The sequence below is a fragment of the Mizuhopecten yessoensis genome, unplaced genomic scaffold (assembly GCF_002113885.1).
Source record: "Mizuhopecten yessoensis strain PY_sf001 unplaced genomic scaffold, ASM211388v2 scaffold5345, whole genome shotgun sequence".
Lineage (NCBI taxonomy): Eukaryota > Metazoa > Mollusca > Bivalvia > Pectinida > Pectinidae > Mizuhopecten > Mizuhopecten yessoensis.
In genome coordinates this window covers 161,788-174,063 of record NW_018406003.1, presented here as the reverse complement: position 1 = coordinate 174,063, position 12,276 = coordinate 161,788, and the positions used below count along the sequence as shown (strand labels likewise).

At 35.6% G+C, this 12,276-nt stretch overlaps 2 protein-coding genes across 3 annotated transcripts in view; both read right to left on the bottom strand.

Moving 5' to 3' along the window:
- Window positions 1–4,545: 4,545 nt before the first annotated feature.
- LOC110450605 (sushi domain-containing protein 2-like) overlaps window positions 4,546–12,276 on the bottom strand; it is a 68,394-nt gene continuing 60,663 nt past the window's right edge. Inside the window, exons 17-21 of one of the 2 annotated variants that reach the window (XM_021498214.1) lie at window positions 7,344–7,523; window positions 7,137–7,181; window positions 6,182–6,361; window positions 5,975–6,019; window positions 4,546–5,397 (exon numbers count right to left, since the gene is read on the bottom strand). In XM_021498214.1, the coding sequence (XP_021353889.1) occupies window positions 5,207–5,397; window positions 5,975–6,019; window positions 6,182–6,361; window positions 7,137–7,181; window positions 7,344–7,523 (641 nt within the window). In that variant the 3' untranslated portion in view covers window positions 4,546–5,206. The remainder of the gene's footprint in view (window positions 5,398–5,974; window positions 6,020–6,181; window positions 6,362–7,136; window positions 7,182–7,343; window positions 7,524–12,276) is intronic. The other variant, XM_021498215.1, reaches the window with a different exon arrangement.
- LOC110450606 lies at window positions 8,714–11,417 on the bottom strand. Its single transcript, XM_021498217.1, has 3 exons — window positions 10,749–11,417; window positions 10,106–10,261; window positions 8,714–8,886 (listed from the first exon to the last, which is right to left on the bottom strand). Exons 1-3 carry the CDS (start codon window positions 11,296–11,298, stop codon window positions 8,729–8,731), a joined length of 864 nt encoding a protein of 287 aa, XP_021353892.1. The 5' UTR covers window positions 11,299–11,417; the 3' UTR covers window positions 8,714–8,728.

Genomic DNA, 12,276 nt, shown 5'->3' with positions numbered 1-12,276 from the left:
CGGTGTTTATGTTGTTAGTTATTGTCTGAATACGAGGATGATCGGTGTTTATGTTGTAAGTTATAACTGAATACGAGGGTGATCGGTGTTTATGTTGTTTGTTATTGTCTGAATACTAGGATGAACGGTGTTTATGTTGTTAGTTATTGTCTGAATACGAGGATGATCGGTGTTTATGTTGTTAGTTATAACTGAATACGAGGGTGATCGGTGTTTATGTTGTTTGTTATTGTCTGAATACTAGGATGAACGGTGTTTATGTTGTTAGTTATAACTGAATACGAGGGTGATCGGTATTTATGTTGTGAGTTATTGTCTGAATACAAGGGTGATCGGTATTTATGTTGTTAGTTATTGTCTGAATACTAGGGTGATCGGTGTTTATAATGTTAGTTATTGTATGAATACTAGGGTGACCGGTGTTTATGTTGTTAGTTATTGTCTGAATACTAGGGTGACCGGTGTTTCTGTTGTTAGTTATTGTCTGAATACTAGGATGATCGTTGTTTATGTTGTTAGTTATTGTCTGAATACGAGGGTGAACGGTGTTTATGTTGTTAGTTATTGTCTGAATACGAGGGTGATCGGTGTTTATGTTGTTAGTTATTGTCTGAATACAAACGTGATCGGTGTTTATGTTGTTATTTATTGTCTGAATACTAGGATGATCGGTGTTTATGTTGTTAGTTATAACTGAATACTAGGGTGATCGGTGTTTATGTTGTTAGTTATTGTCTGAATACTACTAGGGTGATCGGTGTTTATGTTGTTAGTTATAACCGAATACTAGGGTGATCGGTTTTTATGTTGTTAGTTATTGTCTGAATACGAGGGTGATCGGTGTTTATGTTGGTAGTTACTGTCTGAATACTAGCATGAATGGTGTTTATGTTGTTAGTTACTGTAACTGTGGAATATTACGCTCGGGGGAAGGCTCTCACTCACTAGTAATTTCCAATTCCTCGTTTCGTTCCATCATTGGGGTTTTAATTCCTGGGTATTTACTTTTCTACAATATTATTTACTTATCTGTTGATTATTTTACTGCTTTTGCTTTAATCAATTTTTTTCGGTCTATTCTTAATACTACTAGGCTCTTGAATCGTTCAGGAGTTTTGTCTTACCAGCTCTTAAATCGCTTAAGTCAGGTGGTCAGTTTGCCTCTCTTGAATCGCTCCATGTAAGAGCTTTCTGCTTTTAAATCGCTTAAAAGTTTCTTTACTACTTATGAGTATTTTATATGCATCTCTTGAATCGCTCAAGGGTTTGCGCTAGATATCTACATTTATACTGTCTTGAATCGCTCAAGAGTGTTCACTAGATATTTACATTTGGCCTGTATTGACCTGTCTTGAATTGCTCAAGAGTTGTCTGGCCTACTTTAAATATATTGCTGATAATATATTTTTTCCTTGTAGCCTCTTTCTTTGCTTAGGAGGCTACCTCGTCAATACACATTTGTTTTGTAGTATTGTATATAGTTAGCCTATAGTGTTGAGTGAGTAGCCCCTGATACGCAAAAGGTATTTATGTTGTTAGTTATTGTCTGAATACTAGGGTGAATAGTGTTTACGTTGTTAGTTAGTGTAAACGTGGAATATTATGCGTGGGGGACATTTACGCTTACTACGCGGAGTTGGATCGTCTGCGTAAATTTACCCCGCTCGTATGGTTTCGTCGATAGTGTAAGGAACGACAACTCTGATAGATATTGGTACGTGTGGTGTGTGTGTGATGTCCTCCGGTAATATTGCTTTGTTAAAGTATTACTCATTGATTAATTGAAGTTTTTAATGAACAACAAATTTGAAAATCTATATAAAGGCACAGAGAAAGTCATGAATAAACCCGGGTGCATCGAGGTCCGGTACACATCACTCACATACGGGTCTACGGGACACAAACAGCTAGTAATCGTGTGCAACGGTCCCTACACAGGCAAATGCTACCGTCATCAATAGTAGCGACATTAACTGCGCTCGATGTGTTACGATAATTTACGAATAGCGCATGGTTTTATCATTGTTATTTGGAAAACGTGTTTGTTTTGACTAAATAGCACTCACCTGTTTGATCCCAGTTGATTACGAGATCAGCTGGTATAAGACACACACATACACATGAATACAATTCACCTTTGTTTTCATCTGTCCAATGACCAGTCGGTACGATACGTAACATGTACTCATTAGCTACTAGTTTTTTTACCTGTACACATTTTGTAAAGAAAGGGAGATAACTCTGCAGAGTAAACGTCGGTCTACCGCGACCGCGTAAATTACCCCCGCGCGTATAGTTTTGACCTTCGAATCGCGTAAATAACCACGTTTACAGTATTGCCTGAATACTAGGGTGATCGGTGTTTATGTTGTTAGTTATTGTCTGAATACTAGGGTGATCGGTGTTTGTGTTGTTAGTTATTGCCTGAATACTAGGGTGATCGGTGTTTATGTTGTTAGTTATTATCTGAATACTAACTGAATACTAGGGTGACCGGTGTTTATGTTGTTTGTTATTGTCCGAATACTAGGATGAACGGTGTTTATGTTGTCAGTTATTGTCTGAATAATCGGTGTTTATGTTTATGTTGTTAGTCATTGTCTGAACACTAGGGTGATCGGTATTTATGTTGTCATTCTCTTGACCATAGGGTGATCGGTGTTTATTTTGTAAGTTATTGTCTGAATAATCGGTGTTTATGTTTATGTTGTTAGTTATAAATGAATAATGATCGGTGTTTATGGTGTTAGTTATTGTCTGAGTTATTGTCTGAATTCTAGGATGAACGGTATTTATGTTGTCATTCTCTTGACCAGTGATCGGTGTTTATGTTTATGTTGTTAGTTATTGTCTGAATACTAGGGTGAACGGTGTTTGTATTGTTAATTATTATCTGAATACTAGGGTGATCTGTGTTTATGTTGTTAGTTATTGTCTGAATACTAGGATGAACGGTATTTATGTTGTTAGTTATAAATGAATACTAGGGTGATCGGTGTTTATGTTGTCATTCTCTTGACCAGTGATCGGTGTTTTGGTTGTTATTCTCTTGACCAGTGTACTTGGCTACATTAATAAAAAAAAGTTAAACATTTCACTGACTTTAACTTGATCATTAATCAATTTACTCTGGTCTTCAATATTTATATCTTTCTAGCTTTGACACCATTTATTAGTTAAAAATGGTTTTATAGTTAAATAATGTAGCCAAACGACACTGTTTGTGTGTCCTCCGGTGCATCTTTCAATAAAATACTGTTTTATAGATTATTTTGTTAACCAAATTTCTCTGTTTCCTATAAAATTCCCAGTTCTGCCTAGACATATCACTTTTATATAAGTTGTGCAACATTCTTTTTTTAAAAATTGCTTTCCGCAGATTTCTAATCAATTCGTAAATGATGCTTGTTTCTGTAATGGATTTCGTTGTTTTATAGGAGCATGTTTCTCGACTATGTTAAAAAAAATCTCTGAAAAGGTCTGTAAGCTGTGTTAACATTATCTACATCCATACTATTTTCAAAATCTGTGTTATTCAAATCCTGAGGAAAATCTGCATGTTAAACATTTTTAAAGCTTCTATAAAACTGTTCTGAACTTTTTGAACGAAGGATTTTAGTTGGACAGGTACTAAATTGTGCATGTCACTGGTACATGTGTCAAAGCTACATGTTTTACCAACAGAGAAAGGGTAAGAATTGCAGTTTTCACCTTAAGGGTGAGATAGGGAAATCTTGACAAAGCCTTGTATTTGGCAACTTTAGAATCTTTCCCCTCGGGTTGAGATTCCCCTATCTCACCCTCAAGGGGGTGAGTGATTCTATTAATCTAAACTTTGGGGTAAATATTCTTAAGTTGTCTCCTATTTATAACAGGTTTATGACTTCACGACAACAATACAATTACGTCACGTCAACAATGCATCAAAATCACGTCACCCCTGCATTTAGCATATAACGTTAACAGTACATTACGTATATGATACACAATGGATGAACAGTGTAGGAGATAAAAAAGCATTCAACTCCTTGGGGTGAGCTAGTTTAATCTCAACCTTTGGAGAAAAAATCATTAATTGCCAAACACTGGGCAAAGCATCGTTTTTTGTAACTTAAGAATCTTGCCCCTCGGGTTGTGATTCCCCTATCTCACCCCAAGGAGACGAAAAATTCTATTATTCTCACACAGCCACTAAAGGTTTCCCCACTCCTGACTCATTTGATAAACCTGCGAGGAGTTGATAAACATTGTGGTTACCCACTAGTGGGTTATCACCCTGGACGTTATGTTATTGGTCCATCGTCTAATCATAATGTCAAGTAACAATGCCTTGCGACGTTATATTCCGGATTTGGACGTCATAGTTCATGGTAATTATTTTCCAGATCTGCAACAGGAATAATGTTATCCCAAGAGAAACATAAACTTTTTTGTCATTTGCCATATTGCGCGCATATCTGCCTCTAACTGAATCGTTGAAGGATTTAAAGCAAAATGACACTATCACAGAACTTTTTGCAACATAACAAAGAAATGAATAATCAATATGATTCAAAATTCAGGAAATTTATTAAAGTGTCACACATCAGATATAATACAACATGGTTTAAAACATACAATATATCTGTCTCGGGTCTAAGCTCAACGATGAGACCTAGAAGAACGAAGCATCTGTATCTAATACCGACTTTTTTTGCAATCACATTTGTGTGTGTGTTAATATTTAAAGATACAAGATTGTCGACTCTGCTGGTGGATTTCCTAGTCCCGAAAGTTTGCTGCAACCCTGATAGCCACAGTTATTTCTTTTCAGTAGTGTCCCGGTACATACTATACACACTTTAGTAGTGGCCCGGTACATAATATACACATTTTAGTAGTGACACGGTACATAATATACACATAATACACACACTTTAGTAGTGGCCCGGTACATAATATACACATAATATACACACATAATATATACATAACGTCAATTCCTCATTAAAAATTTCTGTTTAGAGAATATATCATGATGTATAAACCTTATATTATTTGATAAGCATGAAAATGATATTTTTCTAGGTTTTAAAAGTAATTAAATGTCCTAAAATAATTGGATATCAGAAGTTGAATAAATAGATTTTAAGCAACATATGTATCATAAAGATGTGATCTGACTGGTATATATAGGTCTCAGATATAGTTCCTAGGAACTAATTGTTTAATAATGACGTGATTGGTACGCCGCATTGTCAAAGTCCAGTGTTGATTTAGGAAATTCTGTGTGATCTCGACCTTTCGCCTGGCTTTTCTTCCAACAGAAGCACCTGACGAGAACGATGGACACCAGAATAACAATGATGAGTGTAAACACGGATGCAAGAGCAATCGCCATAGGGATTAACCAGGAATCTAAAATACGAAATATGCATAGTTGGAATAAAGTGTTTAAATGTATCAATTTAGCCTGTATTCCTTACCAACTTCAATACTGATAATTACAGAAAAAAATTCGAGCATAAACCATTCGGCATTATATCTTAAATGTCTAGTACTGTAGTATATACGATAAAATGACCAATTGTAGGGTAAAACAACTAAAGTTGTTCTGTAAAATCCATTGTTAAAATAATATTTACTCATCTGAATATCAAATACGAGAAAATTATAATAGATACAGCTTTGTTTTGCATATATTGTTTGACAAGAACAACCCACATTGTTTATGTATGTGAACTTTGACAAAACTATCAATTATTAACATCACTTATATGACACAAATGAAGTATACTATGTAAACTCTTTCTGATTATGAAAAAATCATTTTGAAATTATCAAGACAATTATTTATCATATTAGGCATTTTTCTAGGCAATAAAGCGTCCGAGATATCAAGGCGCCATTTTATTTATAGGAATGTCCTCTTTATAGCGCCGAACACCTTACGAATTACTTAAGCCTGTAAGGTCAAGGTCAATATTGAACTTACTAGATCTGGTCGCTTCCGTGGTTGGGTCAATTGTTGCTTTTACAACTGCAAACAAAGATTTTGAAAAATTTACATGGAAGCCATGCTATATAGAAAACATGTACTAAACTTTAAAACGAACCGTGACCTCAGCTGTAGGGTTAGCCGAAAGACTAATAATCAAATAACAAACAAATTACACAACCAAAATACATATAATATCAATACCTGAGGGGGCACAGTAGCTCTGGCTGGCAGTCCAATGACCTTCTGTGTTACATGTTATGTGGCCGGACCCTTGGAGCTGTGCATCAGAGTTGCAAATAAGTTTGCCCGTGTCGTCAGCATCTCCACCATTGATATTCCACTGTCCATGTTCCACAGCCGGCGGAAACCCACAGGTTACAGCTGTAAGCAAACAAACACTGTATAAAATCTCGGAAACCAAAACAAAATGGTCATCAATGAGTTTATAATTTTGATTGTTTACTTTCGCCTGGCTTTTATTTCAACAGAAGCACCTGACGAGAACGATGAATACCAAAATAACGATGATGAGTGTTAACACGGATGCAATACCAATCACCACAGGGATTAACCAGGAATCTAAAATACGAAATGTGCATAGCTGGAATAAAGTGTTTAAATGTATCAATTTAGCCTGTATTCCTTACCAACTTAAATACTGATAATTACAGAAAAAATGTCGAGCATAAACCATTCGGCATTATATCTTAAATGTCTAGTACTGTAGTATATACGATAAAATGACCAATTGTAGGGTAAAACAACTAAAGTTGTTCTGTAAAATTCATTGTTAAAATAATATTTACTCATCTGAATATCAAATACGAGAAAATTATAATGGATACAGCTTTGTTTTGCATATATTGTTTGACAAGAACAACCCACATTGTTTATGTATGTGAACTTTGACAAAACTATCAATTATTTACATCACTTACATGACACAAATGTAGTATACTATGTAAACTCTTTCTGATTATGAAAAAATCGTTTTGAAATTATCAAGACAATTATTTATCACATTAGTCATTTTTCTAGGCAATAAAGCGTCCGAGATATCAAGGCGCCATTTTATTTATAGGAATGTCCTCTTAATAGCGCCGAACACCTTACGAATTACTTAAGCCTGTGAGGTGAAGGTCAATATTGTACTTACTAGATCCGGTCGCTTCCGTGGTTGGGTCAATTGTTGCTTTTACAACTGCAAACAAAGATTTTGAAAAATTTACATGGAAGCCATGCTATATAGAAAACATGTACTAAACTTTAAAACGAACCGTGACCTCAGCTGTAGGGTTAGCCGAAAGACTAATAATCAAATAACAAACAAATTACACAACCAAAATACATATAATATCAATACCTGAGGGGGCACAGTAGCTCTGGCTGGCAGTCCAATGACCTTCTGTGTTACATGTTATGTGGCCGGACCCTTGGAGCTGTGCATCAGAGTTGCAAATAAGTTTGCCCGTGTCGTCAGCATCTCCACCATTGATATTCCACTGTCCATGTTCCACAGCCGGCGGAAACCCACAGGTTACAGCTGTAAGCAAACAAACACTGTATAAAATCTCGGAAACCAAAACAAAATGGTCATCAATGAGTTTATAATTTTGATTGTTTACTTTCGCCTGGCTTTTATTTCAACAGAAGCACCTGACGAGAACGATGAATACCAAAATAACGATGATGAGTGTTAACACGGATGCAATACCAATCACCACAGGGATTAACCAGGAATCTAAAATACGAAATGTGCATAGCTGGAATAAAGTGTTTAAATGTATCAATTTAGCCTGTATTCCTTACCAACTTAAATACTGATAATTACAGAAAAAATGTCGAGCATAAACCATTCGGCATTATATCTTAAATGTCTAGTACTGTAGTATATACGATAAAATGACCAATTGTAGGGTAAAACAACTAAAGTTGTTCTGTAAAATTCATTGTTAAAATAATATTTACTCATCTGAATATCAAATACGAGAAAATTATAATGGATACAGCTTTGTTTTGCATATATTGTTTGACAAGAACAACCCACATTGTTTATGTATGTGAACTTTGACAAAACTATCAATTATTTACATCACTTACATGACACAAATGTAGTATACTATGTAAACTCTTTCTGATTATGAAAAAATCGTTTTGAAATTATCAAGACAATTATTTATCACATTAGTCATTTTTCTAGGCAATAAAGCGTCCGAGATATCAAGGCGCCATTTTATTTATAGGAATGTCCTCTTAATAGCGCCGAACACCTTACGAATTACTTAAGCCTGTGAGGTGAAGGTCAATATTGTACTTACTAGATCCGGTCGCNCGAACAAATGCCTGTATTGTAAATGCAAACAAGCGAAACGAGAACGTATTTTTATTGGCTAAGTAAGGGTACATGCACTCGTTTTTTACTATTGAAAATTTACTTTTTGCAAACGAATACATAGAAAATGAATTGAGGTGTCTTTAAATAGTATTTTTGATGGAGTGATCTTGTATGGAACGTATCATGTATGATTGTTGTTAACCGTCTACCACATTCAACCACCGAATAGCAACTGTATATGAAGATTGAAGTGTTTTAAGACTCAGAATTAAAAATCGGATTTTGTTTTCTTACAACCTTAATATTACGATATCCAAGTAAAATACTGCAACTAGCATTTTATATTCTGAAATAATCTATTAAGTAATTCTTGTGTCAGTGTCGTATGACATGACTTTGCTATTCATCAGGGTTCAACATAAATGACAGAATTCGCACCACTTACATGACATGCCCATCATGTTGTGTATAACTTCGGTAGACGAATTGGAGAGTAAGACATCGCCAGTTTGGGAAACCAGGTCATCCTTAGGATCCTGGTTTAAATTTCCGAGTAGTCCCTCGATACCACCTATAAAAAAACATGGCACAAATATATCATAGACAAGATAAGAGTTTCACATTGATAATGTAGTTAATGTAAGCAAAACAACAGGCCAAAAATACGTTATAGACTATAGTGTATATCGTACACTAATAACTTCAAAAATGATTAAACAGGATATGCATCACCACGCCGGTGCTCAAAGTCGCTACAAATAAATAACAGCAGGAACTAAAAAGTCAACAAAGCAGACGACAAAACCTGGTAAACTCTCAGTAATTAGTGCTATACGAGGCCCTCGTCATACATTTTATCATAATAGACCTCGACATCGCCGATACAGAATGCAGGCCGTATTTATTTAACGTTCCACTTGTTATATCATCAGGTTATTTCTATTTGAATAAAGGACTCTAATAGGTCATGCATGATCTTATATACAGTAAACGTCGCCAGAACTAAAACATGTTATAGATCTGTGTTAGACGACTTATTTATAAAGAACATTATACAATTATGGACTTCAGGTGAGGTATATCCCTGATTTACGGACCTGGTCTGAATAATATTCACAGAGGCCGAAGGCCGATGTGAATATCGTTCCGACCAGGTCCGTACATCAGGGATAGACCGAAAGTCCACAATTGTTTTATTATATGACATTTTACAATGCGATTAATTTTTTATGTCGTAAACACATGGATGGCATGGACCATTTTGGAATCACAGAGTGAAGGACTTCAAATACAAAATAACATACACAAAAATTGAATTTCAGATTCAATTCATGTGATATTTAATTTCAAGTAAATATTATTTGCACAATCTACATCATCAATATTCACATAGTTCAGAATTCGATGAGATAATTCATTTGTAGTTCAATTCAGCAGTGTAATTGGTAACAGAATTACGGACTGGCCTATTTTTAGTAGCGGTCTGCAACATTATTATATTTATAGGTCGAGTTCTGTAACACTTTTCTATTCATAGAACGAGGTCTGTAACAGATGATTTGATTGCAATTGGCTGTTAATCGATGGCTGGGAAATTACCAAGTATTATTTTTAGTAGCGGTCTGTAACACTTTTCTATTTAAAGTTCGAGGTCTGTACCATATTTACAGACTCGTCACATGACGTCGCTCCTCCAATCAGGGCTGGGAATTAGCACCAGTCATATAATAATGTATAAGACGGTAGACATTTTCAGTTGTGAACGTTAATTCGGGTTTGTTGAATCTTACCTCGCTTCACACCTTGGCCAAAACTGACGACGTAGTTCAAAAACGACCCATAAACCAATATCTGGAGGGCAATGTCTTGTTCCGGAAAGGCAACGTTGACTTGTTTCGTATGATTATTTGTTGTGGGAGGATTGTCGAGTATAGAAATGATTACTCCTAAAAGTTATAAAAATAAACTGTTATGTGTAACTATCTTCTCCATATATGTCATATATTATCTGTTGTATGTCATATCTTGAAAGAGGAACTTTTATAGAGATATGAATGCAATCATATTCCTACAACAACATAAGAGCTTAGCTTCATATTAAATATTTACCAATGTATTATATTGGCATATACTTTGTGCATTTTCTTTATTTGGCACCTATTGTTTTGTTGTCGTAGGCAATGACACTAAAATGTATTTGTAATACATGAAATATTCGTGATCTTTTCACGGTTTTCTGTTTATAAACACGTTTTCATGATAGCCTATACCACAGAAACTTGAGTCAAAGGTTTCCCCCCATATATTTGCTGTTCTGGAGTTGGCAGTCCTAGTCGCAACTTTTACATGAAAAAACATGTTCTGCAGTAATCGGATTTGTAATAATGACCTTCGTTCATCTATATTTAACCCATCTAATAAAAAAAAACTTGCCTGTATACCGAAGGAACACTTGCCTGTCTACCGGAGGAACACTTGCCTGTATACAAAAAAAACCCACTTGCCTGTATACTAAAGAAAAACTTGCCTGTAAACCGAAGAAACATTTGCCTGTATACCAAAGGAACACTTGGCTGTATACCAAAGAAACACTTGCCTGTAAACCGAAGAAACACTTGCTTGTATACCGAAGGAACACTTGCCTGTAAACCGAAAGAACACTTGCCTGTATACCGGAGGAACACTTGCCTTTATACCAAAGAAACACTTGCCTGTATACCAAAGAAACACTTGCATGTATACCAAAGAAACACTTTGCTGTATACCAAAGAAATACTTGCCTGTAAACCGGAGAAACACTTGCCTGTATACCAAAGGAACACTTGCCTCCATACCAAAGAAACACTTGCTTGTATACCAAAGAAACACTTGCCTTAATACCAAAGAAACACTTGCCTGTATACCGGAGGAACATTTGGCTGTATACCAAAGGAACACTTGCCTGTATACTGGAGGAACACTTGCCTGTATACCGGAGGAACATTTGCCTGTATACCGGAGGAACAATTGCATGTAAACCGAAGAAACATTTGCCTGTATACCAAAGGAACACTTTTCTGTATACCAAAGGAACACTTGCCTGTATACCAGAGGAACATTTGCCTGTAAACCGAAGAAACACTTGCTTGTATACTGAAGGAACACTTGCCTGTAAACCGAAAGAACACTTGCCTGTATACCGGAGGAACATTTGCCTGTATACCGGAGGAACACTTGCCTGTATACCAAAGAAACACTTGCCTGTATACCAAAGAAACACTTGCATGTATACCAAAGAAACACTTGCCTGTATACCAAAGAAATACTTGCCTGTAAACCGGAGAAACGCTTGCCTGTATACCAAAGGAACACTTGCCTCTATACCAAAGAAACACTTGCCTGTATACCAAAGAAACACTTGCCTTAATACCAAAGAAACACTTGCCTGTATACCGGAGGAACATTTGGCTGTATACCAAAGGAACACTTGCCTGTATACTGGAGGAACACTTGCCTGTATACCGGAGGAACATTTGCCTGTATACCGGAGGAACAATTGCATGTAAACNCAAATTGACTAAATAGTTATCTTCGAAACACAGATTGTATATAAATGTTTATCTGTGATGGTGTGAATACGCTAGATAAACGTTGTGTTATTCACTGTCAGTCCGCCTTGATGACAGACGTGATACAATGTAATTAATGTACGTGTTACCTAAACGATTTATACTTCTTCATATTTACAAAAAAAACAATAAAAAATATGCATGACTGACATAAATAACTTAAAACATCAGAGGGATATGAATTTAATTACTAATATGTTTTTAAACATTTTCTTCAGGTTGGTAAGCATGGATTATGAAAAGTTCTCACAACCAATTTTTTTTCTTTGTGACGTTTAGATGACTAGTACGTTATGTACACTGTCACCTTCATCAGACAAATGACCAGTGAAGCGTATGCACACAAAGGTGTA